Raw genomic sequence first — 20,265 nt, forward strand, 5'->3', positions numbered from 1 at the left:
TTACCTACAAAAGGACACAACTGTATGTCTCTTATTAGTGTGTTGACAACTGTAGTATTGTGACTCTTTCATTTCAAGGGACAGGCATAAAACATAACATGAAATGCCAGGGTTGGAAATGTCGATGACTTTTTAGAAACTTTTGCACTTGTGCTTTCTAAAAAAAACAGTTAGTTGTAAGACATGTAGTTGGTACATAGAAAGAGGTGATATGATGCAGTGGAAGGCCCATTTCGAACCTTCACATTTTAAAGTGTCTTTTTAGGATCTTTTACATCTTCCTGAGGCTCTGTACTACAGTTTTAGTATTCAATTGCGGCAAGCTTGGCACACATTGTTTGTTGCTTGACAATTTTCATGTGCTCCTTCTCAGTGACATACTTCTTTGTTACGCAGGACTATGAACTTTCTGTGAATGAACTTTTTTTCTTCTGTTTAATTAATGTGCTTCGAGCCTGACAATGTTGTTTTCTTTTCTTCCTCTACACAGCGAAAGCATATGACATTAATATGACTGAATGTCATGTGGATGGAAACAATGGCCGCGGGATCTGGGTGCAAGATATGATCACAGGCGTCAACATCTATGATTCCTCAATTTTGAACAACACTCACGTAGCTGGTATCCACGTGGATGGCGGTGTGGGAGATGTGACCATCAATGCCACAAACGTGAGAGAAAACTCTGGTGATGGTATCAATGTGACGTATGCTGGAGGCTACCGCCACATTCACAAGACAATTATTGAAGGCAACACCCGTAGAGGAGTAGCTTTCTGGCTCAACGAAACATCAGACCGGATACCATTCAATTTCACAACGCACGTGTCTCATTCAGTGATTCAAATGAATGGGAACGTTGGTGTGCTCCTGGGAAATGTCTGCAGAGCAGATGCATTCTGGAACATCAGCATGAATTCGTTCAGGCATAGTGGCGATGTTGGCATTGAATACTTGTCTTGCTGGAAGAAGACCGAAGGTTCAGTTGACACTTTATTAATTCTGAATAATGTCTTCAACACTTCTGCCAAACTATCTGTTCGCGTGATGCCATGTTTAAACGTGAAGGCTTTAATAGCCAATAATGCATTCTTGAGGCACCGTTCAGGCGTCCTTAGGTTCGAAAACATACATCGTGGTGAATTTCTAGATGACTACAAGGAAACGTTTGCAGACGTTGATATAATGGAAAACCACTTTTCTGAGAACTCCGGGATATTCGTAGCCAAGTTAGGCTTAGTACAAGGCAGCACAGTCCAAATTCTTCGTTTTCACCATAACAGGCTTGTAAAGAACATTATACGGCAGCCATTCAGCCGTCTGAAGCCACGCTCCAGAGTGGCAGCAGTTGTAGTGGTCACTTCAAACAACACTGTCGTACAGCGAAATGAGTTTACGAATCCAGATTCGTCGTACGAGTTGGGATCACATCTGGAAGACAGTAGCAAGATAATTGATGCATCTCTTAATTACTGGAACACCGACAAGATAACTGATACCACTGCAGAAACTGCTCTTCACATCTACAGCCGCATATTTGATAGGAAGGACCGCTATAACCTTGCTCCAGTTGAGTTTCTTCAGTACCTGGTTATTCGTAGCGATTTGTATACAACTGATCAAATCTCAAGTAACCTTGAGAGAGACAAGACTATGAGGTTCAGAAAGCCAGGTAGCTATGAGATAGGAGGTGAAGTTATGGGTGATGTGACGCTCGAAGCTGGCGAATACCTTGTGAAGACGGACATCTTTGTGCGGCCAGCATCACAGTTGGTGGTTAAGCCTGGAAGTAAGCTCAAATTTGAACAGTCTATTGGAATGATGGTGCAGGGCCGCCTTGACAGTGATGGCACTAGTGCAGAGATCACATACACTTTGGCAGAATCATTTGAGGAATCGCCAGTACTGGAACCTGGTTCTTTGAGATTATCGGGGGGTCATGAAGGAGTTGTTCAGGTGACAGTGAATGGTACCACAGGTGGTGTATGTGCTTATGGCTTCACAGAAGAAGATGCTGCATTAGTTTGCCAGGAGCTTGGAATGGTCCTCAGTCCCAGGGATTGGCTCCTGGAAGCATCCTCCCGTGAAGCCAGCAGTGGAGCCACCAGCCGCGTTGTTCTAAGCAATGTGCAGTGCGACGACATGGACACAGACTTTTTGAAGTGCAAGCATGAGGTACTAGGGGAGGGTTTTGAAAATTCGTGTAACGTAGAGGTTGGAATTCGCTGTACAAGGGCATCATGGTCTGGAATCCGCGTGGGTATCCTAGCTGACAGCAGCGTTATTCGTAAAACTGTGATAGAGAAAGCAGGGCTTCTCGACTTTGCAACACATACATTCAAAGCGGCGCTTCAGTTGGACTTCAACAACCACATCCTCGAAGACCTCACTGTCAGAGACAATGTGGAATCAGGAATTGGACTGATGTGGAACGATATCTTCAAGGATGTACGAAATCAAGCACTCAAATCTTCACGCATTACAGGTAACAGAAACCACGGAATCATAACCCGGTCTCAAGGGGTAGACATCGAAGGCAACACCATATTTAGTAATGATGCAAGTGGAATTTATTATGATCCACTTTTTACGAAAAAGGAACACAGAGAAATGATTCAGTCGATTGAAGGTGTGGCTACTGCCATTTCTGGCACAAAAATAATTAGAATTAGCGCAGACGAACGCCGTTACATTCGTGTTGCTAGTGACCGCCTGAATGAGGTGCACGAATTTCAAGTGATTTGTGAAGAAAGAAGGACTATTGGAGTTATGGTAGTGGACCCTTTCAAAGAAGGTTCAACAGAGACTTTGATTATTCGCCGTGGCAATGAACTGGATGACACTTCAGCACCACTTTGGGATGTTGGCCAGAATTTGACGTCTTTTCCTCTCCGAGAGACCGGATTCATCATCTCTCTGAGGTACAAAAGTGGCCATTCACCTAAAGGAGGAGTGCTGTTAATGGTGACGGCAGTGCAACCACTCGGTAAGTGCATACAGTCACATAACCGTGGAACTAGTTAATGCAAGATCTTTCCTGTGCCATTTCCTTTGGAAAGCATTACCTTTCCCTCAAAGTAACCATGAAGGTAGACACAATTATTGAAGAGCTAGAGAAAGATTCACTGGGTTGTCTGCCTTGAAGTAAAGAATATAAATAAGAAAGCTTCCAAACAGCTGTGTAAGAGTACTCTGAAATGTGGATTGCATTGGAAAACATTGCGTTTAGTAGCGATTTTTGTCAGCACCAAGCCCTTTTCTGTGAAGCCCCTTCTGTAGTGATGTGTATGTTGTGGCTTATGTGCATTGTGGTGACGTGTGCTGCTCTGTCCATCTTATGTCATTCATGTCTGTTACGTCATGCCTGTAGGTGTTCATCGGGAAATATGCTTTGGAGCCTGCACGACACCAGGTTGGCATTGTGTTTTCACTAGCAGTATTTAGTCCCATGTGTATAACTGTGTGTCCCTCAGAGATGTGCTTTGTAAGAAATTGTTGAATGAGAAGAACAGCTGATATTGAAATATAATTCGTATATTCCATTGAAGAATAGTAGCATGCAGTCATGCTGGCCTTCTGCCATATGGTATATTTTGTTGCTGCTGGTGACAGAACAGTGGGTACAGTCGAACTCCTTTACAACGAAACTCAGGGGACAGCAAAAAAAATTCACGGTAAAGGTATTTTCGTTAAAAAAGATGTCCATTATTGGACCTATAGGGCTCCAGCGGGACCGCAAAAAAATTTGCTGTAGTGGTATTTTCGTTAAAAAGGTGTTCGCTATAAAGGAGTTCGACTGTATAGGGGAGGTGGAACCAGGTGTGTAGACCTCTTCAGTCCGGTTTGAGAGAAGAGGTGCTGGGTTGAACTCTGCAAGACAATTTTGTCTATAAATTGTACTGAGAAGCAGGAACCCTTAACATAATAATAAATAAGTTACTTGTGATTACTTTTCTTGATTTTGTTGGGTGAAATCTGCAGTGCCACCTATGTGCTATTTATGTTACTTATTAAGTGATTCTGACAAACATCATAGTATGCAGGAGAGCAGCGGTATTTGGCCATTGCAAAGTGGTGGAAAAAGTATTGTGGTTGACATTTAATGAGTTCATGCATGGCTTGAATGCAGAACCAATGCATGACTAGGTGGAGAAGTGGAACCAAATAAGGATGTTCTACTCATCCTATAGATAATGTGCTGTTTCAGAAGCATATTCACAAACCCAGACTATGTCAGTGCCATAGCATGGAGTACTCTTTCACATTACAGTTTTTTCCTGTATTGATCCAACTGATTAGATATCCTCAAAGTTCAAGTAATACTCAGTGAGAGACAAGCAATAATACTACAAAGGAATCGAGGCTTTACTTTTAACAAAAACCAATTAGTGAAGCCAATTAAAATTAGCTTCATGCTCTCAGGATGTCAATAATGAGAAGTAGCTGCCAGATTCTCTAATGAATGTGTGTATATGAGCTACAGTCACCACATTACACCATGGACATAGTTTAGTTTAGAAGGAAATGAAAGGAAAGGAAAAAGTATGCATCAATTGCAGGAAGTCATATACATTTTTCCATTTTCCCTGTGTCACCAGCAAAAAACATTAACCATGAAAATGGATGCACTACTGCAGCACACTTAATCTGGAATTTTGCACAGGATTTGCATCTCAGGGTGGTGTTGGAATTCTGCATGTACCCGCAGCTGTACCCACTGGCTGCTGCCATGCATATTCATACAAAATATACCCATATCAAAAAAGTTTTGTCATAGCTGAAAGCATAAAAATAATGCCTGAAATGCTTTATGTCCCCAAAATGTTATTGTAATATGTGTGTACGTGATCATTATGACAGTGTAGTGGAAGGCCTGCTGTAGTAAAAGAAAATACTGTCACAGTCAGAAACACCAAAATAGTCTAAAAAATCTCATGACACATGTGTCTGGTGTTACTGAAAAAAGTGTCGTATCCAGAACGGTGGCAATAGTCACAGAAATATCATATTTCCAAGGAATCGTCCAATAGTGTCACATTTTAGTGCAAGGGCTTACTGTTGTCTAAAGAATGCAGCAGAATTGGAAGTTTGAAATAGTTATAAATGGCTTGCTGTTCCAAAAAATTAGACTATATGTTGAGGTCAATGTCAAAGATCGTAGAGTTTGCAATTGTGCACAAACTTGAGCAGGAATTTTGCTGCCATCTGGTTCTGACCATGTGTAGTCCCATCGTAAAATGTCTGATACCCACAAGTGTTCTGTTTATCATGCATAAGATGTGGATTAACCTTCATAGCACAACTCTTAAATTCAGCTTGTCTTATGATATAAGATTGCAATCTGCATTTGAAGCTCATACAGTAACTGGTTACAATTGTTATGTTTATTCTTTTTACTTAGCTCAAGTGCAGTGGCTGCAGTACAAGCCAAGCATACGGATCGAGCGCAACATCATTACCAATTGTGAGATGGGTATTGGCAGCAGCCATTATAACAGAGATGTCAGCGAGCACAACAGAGCCTTCTACTACCATCGCTACAGCAATGAGACTGTTTTGATCGTCAACAATACTATCACTGAGAATCGCCAGGAGGCAGTTTTTGTAGCATCACCACTTTGGGACCCACTGACTTCGTCAGTTGCGGAGATAACCTATAATCTCACAGGCATGTCTTGATACATTGAACACAGAAAAGTGCACATGGAATGCTTATTTGGTTATGTTCCAACTTTCCACTTTGCAGGAAATGCAATTGAGAATAATGGAGGTGGAATCAAGCACTTCAGCCGTGATCTACGGATTTCTAACAACCTATTTCACTGGGTTATCAATGCCTCACAGTTTGTCAGGAACAAGGGTGGTGTGGATTTGCGGCTGCCTTACGTTTGGCAGTATGATGAAAACTACACCCACAGCATAGTTCTCTGCAACAACAGTTTCCATGGGAACACATTCTTCGTACTCCATATGGACGGCCACTTTGCCAGATTCAATGCCACAGGCAATGAGGTCCGTAATAACGTGTCCCCACCGGGAAAAGGGCTGTTTACAGTCGGTGGCATGGAAAAAGAGATGCTCATTGTCAACAATGAGTTTACCGACAACCATGCAAAGTGAGTTAATTTTCTCACGTTATATTTTTGTTTGTGTTTTTTACTCCTCCTGCACTGCTGAGCATGATATCATAACACATCATCGTTGTTTAGCAAAGGCCATAAATCTAGCAAGTGTAGAATACGCACAGTGAATTGCACTCCTTGTTGTGTATTATGCCAAATGATATACAGGATGTCTCACGAAAAATGAGCCAAAGTTTAAAAATAAAGGTTCATCGCACACCAAGAAGACGAACTGCATAATGTTACCAATTGTGTGAGGATACTAAGACTATTTCTGTTTTGTAATTAATTAATTAAGTGAAATTAATTAGTCAGTTTTTAATTAAAAGGATTAGAGGCAAAATGTCAATGAGAAAGTTGTAGCAGGCGATACAACGACATGAAACCTGTTGATTGCAAGTTTGCACCTCTGACGGATCCTTTTTTTCCGGGTCCAGAGACTAACTTTCGGGTTTGCAAATAACCGACAGGGACCTGTCGCAGTGGCATCTGGCGTTGTGATGTAGATTGTTTTCAAACAGCAAGTTGTCTATTGGAAGCGTGCGCAGCATGTGCTTTTATCTGACACTCTTTTGTGTGAGCGTGCAATACTTCTCCTCAGACGCTGTGCGTCGTAGTAACCGTCCACATCGCGCCAATTGCGTCCTCCGACCAAAACGGATTTCCGCAAGATTTCAACCAAAATAGGGGATTCCACAAAATTTCACCGAATCGTGAAAAACAGGGGGCCTTACGTATCGTGATAAAAACTCTCCCGGTGGCCGATAAAATAATGCATGCAAATCAAGAAGCAAGCTTCCTTTTTTTCTTTTTTTTCAATTGAAAACGAATTAAGGAGGCACTTTCAAGAGCCTTAGCCTCCATGAACATTAAAGTGAGAATGCAGCGTGTTTATCTGGTTTATCTGTGCATATTCGAAGGCGTTCGCGAGAAGTAGAGGAGGTTGCTCGCTCCCTACATCGTTCTCTCGCCCTCAAACTTTTATTGTTGTCTGCTGTGCACCACGATTGCGTCTGCGATTCCGGGACGCGTTTTAATGAAGAACGGCACATGGCTCAACTTGAAGTTGCACATGCTCCGCGGATTTTGTAACGGTGCAAAACCTCGTTGCGAAGTATTGTGCCTTCCAAAATTTGAGTTGGCAGATACTAGTTGCATGTTGCGACTCAAACACGCGTCAATGAATTATCCGTGGACGAGGCACGTTCTAATGGACAATGCAGTTCCAATACCGCAAATGATGATGACTATGGCACTGGATCATGAGTAATGGACCAAGTCGTCGATCTCAAGAGGTGCGGAGCCTCGCTTGGTATCGGCGGACATGTTGTCCTTGGAAAAACTTTCAACAGAAAGCTGCGTCAGTCTAGCGCTAGATATAATGCTTTTGTGCTCTCAATGACCATGCATGTTCAGCATTATTCTACTTATTCCGTTCTACTTCATTGACATGATCCCGACCAACAATTTCACGAAAGGTCATATACAGGGTGTCTTTTTTTTTTTTTTCTAATACAGATTTTTCATTAAAAAACTTTAAGGGCTATAGACATCCTGTTTTCACTTGTATCACCTCTGGGCCGGCGGACGTTCTTGGCCATCTGTTGCTCAACTGGCGAAACCATTGAATGACTAATTACCTAAAAATCGCTAATTAGCTTTTAATTATAAAAGCTACGAAGTTGTCCCAATGAGAACATCTGGTCCCTTCGGTCACCTGGTACCGTAGCCGTTTTCAGAACAAAAATCCGTTCGATAGATCGTCCACAAAAAATTTGTGAAGGCACACCATTTTTTTCTGTATTTTGTTCATTTGCGCATCTTCGGAGACGTGTCTTCTCTTCACTCCCAATGTGAGATGGTGAATGAGCACAGTGCTGCCTCATGCGTCGAAGATGATCTTTAACTTGCGGAAACCAAACAAAACCAAATGTAACAGGTGACGCTATCGGCACTGCCCTTATCTTGGGTTGCATTTTCTGTTTTCTTTTAATCCTTTCCCAGGACGCAAGAGGCGATAGTGTGCTCTTTCACCCTCTCACAATGGTGGTGAAGGAAAGACGTGTCTCCGAAGATGCGCAATGAACAAAATAAAGAAAAAAATGGTGTTCCTTCACACATTTTTTGCTGACGATCTATCTCAACAGATTTTTGTTCTGAAAACGTCTTCGGTATCAGGTGGCCGAAGGGACCAGATGTTCTCATTGGGACAACTTTGTAGCTTTTATAATTAAAAAGTTAATTAACGAGTTTTAGGTAATTTGTCATTCGACGGTTGAGCAACAGATGGCCAAGAACGTCCGCCGGCCCAGAGATAGTAGAAGTGAAAACAGGATGTCTATTGCGCTTATAGTTTTTTTTTATGCAAAATCTGTATCGAAAAAAAAAAGACACCCGTATAACGATGCTCTGATATAATGATTGGATTTCACGTTCCCGTCAATATCCCGGGCTCAACTGTAAATACAAATCAATATACGATTTGTATAATTTGTATGATATGTATAAATACAAATCAATACAAATCAATATATGATTGATATATGTGGGGCTATATATCGGGGCTCAGCAGAGCATGCAAAATTAAGAAAGTGTGTCATATTACGGAATTTCACAATAGTTATGAGATCTTTTTTTCTTTGCCTTACAGGTACATTGTGGAGTTTGACCTGGAGAGTCACTCGGAACGGTTTAGTGTTGTGGACGCCAATTTCTATCGCAACATTTTACGAAACAACTTTGCTGTGGAAAAGCGTGGCAGGTCACGGTCACCAGAAGTTGCTCAATATGAACCAAGCAGCTACGCGCTCAGTGTTAGAGGCGTTCAAAGCATCAACATTACTCAGAACTACCTGACAAACCCAGACATGCAGTTTGAATTTCTTGCTGGGGTGCGCACCAGTTCGCTTCACAATTCCATTAATGTGGGGTACAACTGGTGGGGGACGAAACATATCCAAGCTATTCGTTCCCGCATTTTTGACTTTGATGACTGGAATGGCTATGCAACAGCAGAATTTTCGCCCTACCTTGCGCGAGAAGAGTACGATGGGGCGACACTGAGTGATGACGGAAGTGACGGCACTAGGCATGATATAGACCTGTCCCAACCTCTTGGAGGGTGCATCTCTACGTCGATAACCCTAACCCCTAGAAGCACACCTTATATTGTGAAAAGCGATTTGACTGTTTTGCCAAATGCACTGGTAACAATTCTGGCAGGAGTTGAGATGCAGTTCTACCCTAGCGTTGGCATCCTTGTTCTTGGTGACCTTGTGGCGATGGGCCGTCATTCAGATCCAATCAAGATGGGTCCCTTGAAAGGAACGACGTCAGGAAGAACCACAAGAAGTGTTCCATCTGTTAGAAAAGTCAGACTGTGTACCAGTTCGCTGTGCAGGGATGGGCCTCGCAGAGACGGTTTCCTTGAGCTCTATAACTCTTCAACACTACAGTGGGTGCCCATTTGTGACCAGCGATTTACAGAAAGGAATGCTGAAGTAGTCTGCCGTGAGCTCGGTTATGGTACTCTTGACGTTCACCTCGATCGAGGCCCTAGACACGATTACGGGGCAACAGAGCTGGCTCGGATTCAGTCATGGCCTCAACCCCTCGAATGTGTGGGACAAGAAAATGAAATAAGTAGCTGTGAACCGCGGCTTAATGGATATGGAGAACACAACTATGTCTGTTCGCACATGAGAGAGCAATTTGTTTATATTCATTGTGGGAGCAAAGAGAGGGACGATGGCAACGATTTCTGGGGTGGGATTCGTTTCTCAGTGCCTAGTTACCAAGCACGGCATAGGAATGATGCATCACACAACAGTCGTCGATATGTTCCGCCGATGTCGTCGATCCGCCATGTAGAGATACGTGGTGCAGGAGTTCTGCACAATGAGAAAAGTGCTGCCATCCAGGTAGTCCTTCGTCACGTCACACTGGAGCACATCAACATCTCAGATTGTGCATCACATGGCATCCAAGTCCTCGCTTCTCCAGGATACCAGTACATCCATGCCGCCAATGTGACTAGGAACTTGGGCACAGGCATTAGCTTTTTGACCTTAAATGGACAAACATCAGCAGAAGACAGACTCAACTACGTCCCTTTAGGGGCCGTTGATCTGCCATACGACATATTTGGGTTTGTAGATATCTGTGACAACAACAAGGAGTTTCTCGTTGATGGACGTATACTTCTCTACTACAAATATGACAACAGGCCAGTGGACTGTGTCAAAATCTTCACCAGCAACTCCTACGTCGAGAAAGTTGGTTTTCGAATTCTCCAATTCAACTTGTTCAATGCCACTGAATTCACACCTCAACCTGACACTATAAGCATTTATGATGGTGACATCTTCAACTATACAGTCTCCAAAATAGGGGATATAAGAGTGGGGCATGAAGAGGATATTTCCCAAAAGAGGTTCTACAGGTCACAAGGGATAACACTGAGTGTCAAGTTACATGCAAGCGGTGCAAGCAGCTCGAATGGCTTCATAGCAGAAGTTGTCACCCTCCCATTGAGAACAGTAACAGGCAAGTGGAGATGCTGAAATTCTCTCGCAGAGTGCGCATGAAACACATATAGAATGATAGGAAAGAGAAGTGTCCAAATGTAAGTTTTCTATATCCAAAGTATGTCCAAAGTTTTCTATATTTGATGGCACATTAACATGACTCAATAGGGAGTGAAAGCAGAATCATGAGGCCCATAACTCTCTCCAACTTCATACTAATCGCTGAAGCAGTTGCACATGTGGCACCAGGAGCTGCACACATGATAGCATATCTGTTTCTAGACTTTTTCTTCTTTTCTTAATTGCTTGATTGCGTGCTGATTTTTATTTTTGTTGGCTCGGAAGAAAATATCAAGGGCACTGTCCAAGCTTTGTCCGTTGACGTCACTTGAACAAAAATTTTCATCAAATCAACCGGGTGCAACAATGGAATAAAATCGGCTTTGAAGTGCACCTCTAACCAGGCTATAGTGTTGACTACTGCTGTCAGTGCAATTGGAGGTCGTTTAACGTGGGTGTCTTGTTCAGAGTGCACCTAATTCTTCCATGTAACATGATGTGGCACATTGTAATAAAATGTTTGTGTCTTTACCATTACAGCGAGGGACAGCAAACATAATGTCACGGCTTCGTACTTCGCTGAAAATCGTCAAGGAGCCTTGGTGTATTCCAGTGCAGGTGAAATCACTCCCATCCTGACATTACACAGCAACCGGTTCGAGAGCAATGGCAGTCCCCTGTTTGGCAACTTTACATCATCTGAGGGTGCCGCTGTTTTTGACATCCAGAATTCCATGGAAATGCATGTCCTTCGGAATCTGTTTCTGCGGAACCAGGGCGGACTTCGTCTCCGGGTGAATTCTGCAAACTCAGTGTCTGCACTCCAGGGGGAAATAAAGAACAATGTGTTTACGCAAAACAAAAACCGAGAATCGCTCTGCATCGTTGGTGGAAGCTCTGGAAGCCTTCAGCGTGTGCACGCTTTCAAAAATTACTTTGTGAGAGAGGATGGAGGATTCAGAGATAACATTCTTCTGGATAGAGTAGCATTCAACTTCAGCGAAAATCTCGTAGCCGAATGTAAAGGACGCCACCAAATCACAGTGACCGGATTTGATGGAGTTCAGTCATCAACGCAACTTATCTTCCGAAACTGGTTCTGGGACAATGATGCTGCAGTAGAGGAACGCAAAGCAACTGTGCTAGCAAGAAGTCCAGGGCAGAGATTCCACTGGAACTACCTTTACAACAGGATCAACTACTTTGAGATGATAACAGCAAATGATAGCCAGTGAGTTCATCAGTCAGTATGTAAATGTAATCGCTATTTCATCTTGTGACCTGTATTCACAGTTTTGCTAATAATGGCTTGTAAATTGACTAAGGTGCCCTGCGATGTCTCTTGCAGGCGGCTCGAAAACTTAAAACTTCAAGTAAAGGCAGAGAACAACTGGTGGGGCTCCAATGAGCTACCTGCGGTTAGTGGAAGGATTTACGATGGCTACGATCAGTATGAGCTGCTTCATGTTAACTTTGATCCGTTTCTTCTGAGCAACGACACAGTGCTAAGTGGTGAGTCCCAAGCCTTTCCGTAATAATTTACTTCATTGGCAATACATATACTTTCAGGTAACTGTGTGGGAGGTTGGGAGATGATCCAAGACACGTGCTTCAGGTACATCCCTGGAGCTATGACTTACGCAGAGGCAAAGCACTTCTGTCAGGTATACTTTATTCCTTCTAGAAATCCTGATATCCATGGTCAACAACGCAGTGTAATCGAGCACTCTTATGTATGGGCAATACCCCAAACTTTGTGGTGGTTCTGATATGAATAACACATCTGTGACGTTTATTCCTGTTTTAGTTGGATAACTCCTCCATACCATATGTCAAGCAGAAGCATGCCATGTTGATAGAATATGTGACTAAAGAGCAGGAAGACTTCGATTGGGAATTTGAGCGACTGTGGGTTCAGTCCATCGACATTCCATTGGATGAATGTGCTGTTCTGTATCGGGGCAGTGTGTACCGTCATGACTGCAATGATCACTTAACGTTTCTTTGCGAGAGAGGTAAGGAGCTGTATCAGAAACAACTACACTGAGGCTGATTGAAGCTGCTTGCTTGCTTATCCACTCATTCACCCATATGGCGGCATTGTGTCTCATACATGCTGGATGTTACACTCGGGGTTGTAGCTCAGACAGCTGGAAGAAATGAAATAACTTATGCTGCATTGCGAACAACCTTTCATGAGTAGCTCTACAAAACTTACATACAAAGTATGTGGCCTGTGAAGTCTCAAACCGCTTGTCTTAGGTTAAATTCGTTTACTGGACTCGAGCAACTCGAGAGTCGACTCTTGGTGGGCGAAAATGATGCGGCACAGCTCTCATGACATCGTCCACGTGACAGTAACTCCCATTCTAAAATTCGAGGATTCAATACTAGAGGTGCTCGAAGGTCGAGTTGCACCGACTCTCTTTTCGAGGTGGGTCGCTAAAGTCGATGACGTATGGTGACTCTCATATGTCGCGACTCCGACTCGCGGGTTGCGCGGGTTGAATAAACAAGCACACCCTTAGTTTCCATATTTATTTATTTTATTTACTATTTTTATTTATTTCTATTTATTTATTTATTATTTATATTATTCATCTATAGTTGACATATGAAAAATATGTAAACTGGCATATGTTTTATATGGTGGCATTGTGCCTCATACACGCTAGTAGCCACTCTTGGTTGTAGCTCTGACAGATGGAAGAAATGAAATACTGTACATAAGTGGTTAAATTTGCGGGCTCAGTAATTCGTGAATTGATGAGGAGCCAGGATCAGGCAATTATTCGCGGGACCCTAAATTCGCGGTACAGCGGTGCGTCGACCCTGCAACAGGCGTCTTAGGGGCCCACCATCTTGAACGTCCAGGAAGAAGTTCAGGAAAGGTATTGCAACTGGGCAATAACCCATTGCATTTGTCTTCCTTTTGAGCCCTTCTCACCAAGAGGGCTGCGATTAGGGGGGCCTTACTGGGCTGGTATCTGGGTCATTGCCGGATTGCCCTGTCTACCGTCATTCTTGTCACTGCATCGAACAGGCACAATTGCCAGTCGATAGTGATGCAGCAACTTTCACAAAGAACACGAACACACTTTCTGGACAGTCCAGGCTTACAAGGAACTGGAATCACGGGCCACCTACATCCACGCAGGATTCGTGAAATCAGGACTGCTACTGTCTCCCCTTGCAGCGGAGAAGAACTGAACACTTTGTGAGGCAATGTAGTGTAATAGTGTAAGAAACTGCGTACATAAGTTGTCTCAGCGTCCTGGGTGAAATTTCTTACATATTCATTTGCGTATTTTTCTGTCATTGGTTCGAATATTTCGCGGAACTTTAAATTCATGAGGAAAAGAGCACTTGCGAATTTTGCAAAAATTACTACTAATACAGTAACTTAGACTACATCACGAACAACCTTTCACGAGTAACTCAACAAAACTTACATACGAAGTGTGTGGCCTGTGAAGTCTCACACCACTTGTCTTAGGTTCCATATTTTTTATTTGAAGATGGCTGGCTATAAACTATGTGCGTTACTTGACGCTGTTAACTAAGCAATATACAAAGTGTGTGGCCTGTGAAGTCGCACACTGCTTGTCTTGGTTTCCATATTTTTTATTTGAAGATGGCTGGCTATAAACTACAGGGTGTCTTTTTTTTATACAGATTTTTTATTAAAAAACTATACGGGCTATAGACATTCTGTTTTCACTTCTGTCGTCTCTGGGCTGGTGGACGTTCTTGGCCATCTGTTGCTCAAGCGTCGAATGACTAATTACCTAAAAATCATTAATTAACTTTTTAATTATAAAAGCTACGAAGTTGTCCTAAGGAGAACATCTGGTCCCTTCGGTCACCTGATACCGTAGCCATCTTCAGAACAAAAATCTGTTCGATAGATCGTCCGCAAAAGGTTCATGAAGGAACACCATTTTTTTCTTTATTTTGTTCATTGCGCATCTTCGGAGACGCGTATTCCCTTCACTCCCAGTGTGAGAGGGTGAAGGAGCATAGTGCCGCCTCATGTGTCGAGGATGAGCTTTAACTTGCAGAAACAAAACAAAAACAAATGTATCGGGTGACGCTATCGGAACTGCCCTTATCTTGGGTTGCATTTTCTGTTTTCTTTCAATCTTTTTCCAGGATGCAAGAGGCGATAGTGTGCTCTTTCACCCTCTTACATTAGGGGTGAAGGAGAGATGCATCTCCGAAGATGCGTAATGAGCAAAATAGAGAAAAAGACGGCATTCCTTCACGAATTTTTGCGGACGATCTATCGAATGGATTTTTGTTCTGAAAGTGGTAACGGTACCAGGTGAACGAAATGACCAGATGTTCTATTGGGACGACCTTGTAGCTTTTATAATTAAAAAGTTAATTAGCAGTTTTTAGGTAATTAGTCATTCGACGGTTGAGCAACAGATGGCCAAGAACGTCCACCGGCCCAGAGATGATAGAAGTGAAAACAGGATGTCTATAGCATAGCCCTTATAGTTTTTTAGTTTTTTAATGAAAAATCTGTATCGGGAAAAAAAGACACCCTGTATATGTGCATTACTTGAAGCTGTTAACAGAGTAAGCAAATAAAGCCTGAGAAACCACCGAGACATACCAGCAATGCCACATCTTCGTAGGCATGTGCATGACACTTTTAGTTTAAGAATACTGAGCACATGTTCTTGTTGCCATACGTATTTCTTTTGTAATCTCAGCATGTTTTTTTTTTCTTTCAACTTTTAAGGTTAAATAGAATAAATGCATCCAAAGCCCGGACAACTAGCGTGATGCAAGTTGCGAACTCTACTAGCTCCTCCCAAATGCATTCTTAATGTCTGGTTCTTCCTAGCCTCCCACAACATGACCTTGCACAATTGTTTGTGTGTCGAGGACTACTCACAAACTGTCACTATCTTAGAATAATTGCATAGTAGACAGTATATCATTTATCTTTTCTTCAGCACAACAAATCATCATCAGGACAGACTACTGGTACCAAGAGCCTGTGTCCATTGCCGCCTTCTCTCTCATTGCCGCTGTTCTCCTCTGCATATGCGTATGCCTCGCCTTCTGGTGCTGCAAGTCACGCGAACGTCACAAGGAACATCTCCAGCGACAAAACTCCATACGTGCATCTATGCGCTCTGCTTCGAGCAGATCCTTGGACCATCAGTCACTTTTCACAGAACTCGGCTACAAGCGGCGCATCGAACGTGCAATAAAAGAAGCCTCTTCTCGAGCTCCACAGCTCACGTCCACTAGCAAACATAACGGAAGTGCTGATTCAGTTTCCAAGCAGTATAGTTATGACCCTGACGATTCTCAGAGCTACGAAATTCATGAAGTGCGCAATCCTGCTATAGATTACAGCAGCGAGCTTGAGGACAAATATGCAGCAGTGACGGCAAGGAGTGATGCTGATGTTCCCGTAAAATCTCGTCCGTTAGACTTGACATATGAAAACGAAGGCTACATAGATCGCTCGATGTCAGCAGCTGGGTACGACGACTCTCCAGAGACTTCGCGAGACTGGAGTTCGGGAACAGACTCTACACTTGACATGAAACGCACGCTTGAAATGGCACAACCGGAACCAATGGATCCGACAGATAACACGTTCCGTTCGTCACAAACCCTGCCATCGTCAAGGAATTTGTATGTTAACACTGACAATTTCTTCAAGAAACCTTTGGAAACGGCTATGTGAAAACTCTGGAGAGCCTCGTGCATTGACCCCGGTGAAATAAGCCAATCATAGTTTGACTCCAACCAAGTGCAACGTAGCAGCCCTGCCCAAATTTCTCTGTATTCTGTGCAATTTTAGTTCAGTCATTTCAGGATCTCATAGAGCTATGCTGCGATAGGAGAACAAACTGTGATCAAAGCAAGTACCATTCCAGTGTTCGATGTACACAATGAGACTGCTTCACTGCCAGAGACCCAAAATGAACTTGTCTGCTGGTGTTCACAGTGGTGCTAGGTGTATTACATATTTTATTTTGTAGGTTAGGAATTGTAACACAAGACAAGTGGGTCGTAAGAATGAGGTCGTTTTGCACAGGGGTGCGATTGTGGCCAAAGACAGAAAACGATTCCCAGTATTCCGAGCCAATGCTCGAGGCATGCTGTGCAGTTTGTGTCGATACATTCCTCAGTGCTCACATGTATTTTCACCGTGAGAGTGCGAATCCAACAAATTGTTATCCATCATCTAGCTGTCCATATGTTATTTAGACCACATGGTCATCTCCAGTAGTCCAGCTCACAGGTGCTGATCATGTAGCATTATCATGTGGCAGTTGATCAGATCAGTGTTACTATGGCTGATATGCATGTTTCTGTTCAACTCTCCTGCCTTGAATGTCTAGATTAGAGATGTCTATATATCAAGTTTTCATTGTAGTTCTCTGTTCTTGCTCTTCTATTATACAGATTACATCCAGAGTTAGGGTTTCTCGTTTTCGGCATTTGCTGAAAAATGATGAAAAACATCCTTCTAAAGCATTCTTTTTTTTTGTTGTTGTTGAAAAATCGACATATTCCGAAAATTCTGAAAATGGCCTTAAGTTGTGGGCTCTCTGGGAGTCCATCTGCATTGCTGGTAAGTGGCAGGAATCTTTTTCTCCACTGAGAGGGCAAAAATGGAAAGTTCCAGCGTCACTTCCCTTACTGAAAACATGCCTACCGCGGTCATCTTTGGATGAAGGATTCCGTTTAACTGTTTGTGTTTTCAGTAGAGGGTGACCTCAGGCTGTTAAGAATGCTGACTGGTTAGCCCTTTGCAAGGGTTGGACATGGAGTGCGATCAGTGACCTTTTTGTCATTGGCAACATGTCGCTGAGCTTGAGCTTTGGGGAAAGACAAACACACAAAACAGAAAAAGAATAGCACAAGACAAAGCTGTTCATTTTATGTTTTGTCTGTTTGGCTTTCCCCCACGCTCAGGCACGTTCCAGGAAGGAGCATGTCGCCATGTCAGACAAAAGCACGATGATGTAACAGGTTATGTTATACAGATTGTACAGGTTATGTAACAGGTGATGTTACAACAAGTTCTAGGTGTTTATGGTATCTTTATTATGGCAATCTTTAGAGTCTCAACATTTTTTTTTTTTTTTTTGCATCCTGGTGCTTTAAGTCTTTCTCGGTAACATAGTATAAATACCCGGATTCGGGCATTTATTTTTTACTTCACAATATTACTGCTGAGTAAATCCACTTTTTCAAAACCCCTCGGGATTTTCAGAAAAATATGTGACAAAAGCGAGAAACCCTAATTATAGTGCATATGAGAGCAGCCAGGAGAAGCACAGTGATTGCCTAGTCAGCTTTTCATACCTGAGTATCAGAATGTGTACATATTTCATGCTGTATATTATGATGTTCTTTAGTTCTATATTTGTGTGCAGAACTGTGGCATTTTTGCCAAACAACACGGTGCTGCACAAAGTTCTTATATGAATGCCCAGTGCCAACGACTTTATGCTCCATGAATATTCCATATTTGCAGCAAATGCAGCTCTTGAACATATGCGTCTTGTACATTTCTTGCAATGTTGAACAATTTTATGCTGAACGGCTTGCTACTAAATACGTTCAAATAATAGATACAAGGCAGCATAGCTTTTTTGCAGTAAAAGTACTCATCTGGTAATGTGGTCAATTTCTTGAAAATATTTTTATCTTGTCAACCGGTCAATCATTTTTGTCACATTTGAATAAAACGTCACTTTTGAAGTTTGTCAACGGGTCACATTTTGCTCTTCTTTACAACGTCTTCGTGGTCCATAACTTATAGGCTATAAGTTATGGACCACGAAGCTACAAGGCTATAAGTTATAGCTGTCTTCAGGCTCGCTAGCACCCGTGTGCTTCAGTGCATGTAGGTGCATACAGCTGCCTGCGCAATATCACTGCTGCAAAACTGAAAACTAGAGTTTCGAATTGGATACAGAAATATATATATACGGGGTGCTTCTCGAGACGCTGGCCAAAATTTATCCAAATTCATGGTTAATTTTTCTTTCAAAAATTGAACTGCATTAACCTATTTGCGATATGGCCTGCTTAACACAATACTGACAGCCCGCACCAGTCTCAATGAGCTTTCAAATTAATTTCCTTAATTAATAAAAATGGGTTGGTGGTCTAAGAAATTGTCAGCATAGATTGATTAATTAATTTGTGAGTGTGCATAAGGTTTAGAGCTTAGTTGTGGTGAAAGTTGCCAGGTAGAGCCCTGAGGTCTGTAATCCGCAAAAATGAAACCACAGCGGGCTTCTGTGGTGCAATATGAGAGGGGCAAAAACAGCTAATCTGTGTGCGACCCACAGAGTACTGCTTTAGGTTTGGCCGCTTTTTAGTTTCTCCCTCACTGTATCCCACACTTTAACACATACTGTCTTGGCGCATTATGGCCTAAGTTGCTGATGCGCCATAAAAACACCAATCATCATAATATCCCACACTCTCAGTCTGCTGTTCCTCAGTGTGAGGTGCACCCCACTTTGTGCTGTTTCCTCACTGCTTGGAGTGACAGTCTGATGATAACGCTAAAAAAAAGGAAAGCCACCCCTTTCTCGGCAGCACAAATCAGGGGCGGTGGTGGTGGTGTTTCTGAAAGAGCTCGCAGTTGTCGGCCTCATAAAGGTGGGCAACTTCACGACTAACATTCTGGGGGAATGTTCGTCCTGGGCAGACTTCAGGGTGCACACGCATTGAGGAACAGCGCCAGCCAGCAGACTGAGAGAGTGTGACATAGTGAAGGGGAGATGAAAAAGCGGCCACATGTAAAATGAAACTCTGCAGGATGCACACAGATTTTACGTTTTGGCCCCCTTTCATGCTGCATCACAGAAGCTCGCTGCGGTTTCCATTTTTGCGGATTACAGATCTGAGGGCTCTACTCAACAAATTTTTAATTTGACCCATCATCCTATTTTTACAGTTACCGACTGGTACCGACTGGTACCGTTGTTTACCGACTGTTCAAACAATGATGTCGAAGCAGGCGCGGATATAGGGGGGGGGGGGGGGGGTCCCTCCCTCCCACCTCGGGAAAATCCTAGATCCGCCCATGTGCATCCTAGCGCCAGGCTAGCGCATAGGTATACACAGCACAATTTTTCAAAGGGAAATGAACCATCAAATTGGGAAAATTTTGCCTCACTTCTCGAGAAGCACCATGTAGAGTGGTTTTTGTTTTTGCTGAACCGTTGGCACCATTTTGGAACTGAGCTGGAGCTAAACCAATAAAATACTGGCTTTAAGTACATTAAATAAAACACGCACTCTGCTCAAAAATTTATGTTTAACTATTTCCACAGTTAACCTCAATTAATTAATTTGAAGTAATTGTGAAACATGCCGGCTTGCGCAAGACAGCTGGGCCTCGATCTTGAACTTTCACAATGCTATCGTCATCGTTATATTTAAAATTCGCGCGATCCAACGCCGCTTCTGTTGTTTCGCGCGCAAGTGCTCCTGGCGAATCACGGGCCGAAGTGATGATTGGCAGGGCAAAAGAGTCAAAACGTAGCTCAGGGAAAGGT

General features: G+C 42.8%; 1 protein-coding gene across 1 annotated transcript in view; it reads left to right on the plus strand.

Moving 5' to 3' along the window:
- The window catches only part of LOC135378139 (protein bark beetle-like), a 72,729-nt gene extending 54,273 nt beyond the window's left edge, over positions 1-18,456 (plus strand). The window contains exons 7-16 of the mRNA XM_064611043.1: positions 491-2,986; positions 3,371-3,412; positions 5,402-5,668; positions 5,747-6,116; positions 8,773-10,667; positions 11,249-11,939; positions 12,057-12,220; positions 12,278-12,372; positions 12,516-12,723; positions 15,676-18,456. Coding sequence (XP_064467113.1) covers positions 491-2,986; positions 3,371-3,412; positions 5,402-5,668; positions 5,747-6,116; positions 8,773-10,667; positions 11,249-11,939; positions 12,057-12,220; positions 12,278-12,372; positions 12,516-12,723; positions 15,676-16,421 — 6,974 coding nt within the window. The 3' untranslated portion in view covers positions 16,422-18,456. The remainder of the gene's footprint in view (positions 1-490; positions 2,987-3,370; positions 3,413-5,401; positions 5,669-5,746; positions 6,117-8,772; positions 10,668-11,248; positions 11,940-12,056; positions 12,221-12,277; positions 12,373-12,515; positions 12,724-15,675) is intronic.
- Positions 18,457-20,265: the final 1,809 nt, after the last annotated feature.

This window comes from Ornithodoros turicata, chromosome 1 (genome assembly GCF_037126465.1).
Source record: "Ornithodoros turicata isolate Travis chromosome 1, ASM3712646v1, whole genome shotgun sequence".
NCBI lineage: Eukaryota > Metazoa > Arthropoda > Arachnida > Ixodida > Argasidae > Ornithodoros > Ornithodoros turicata.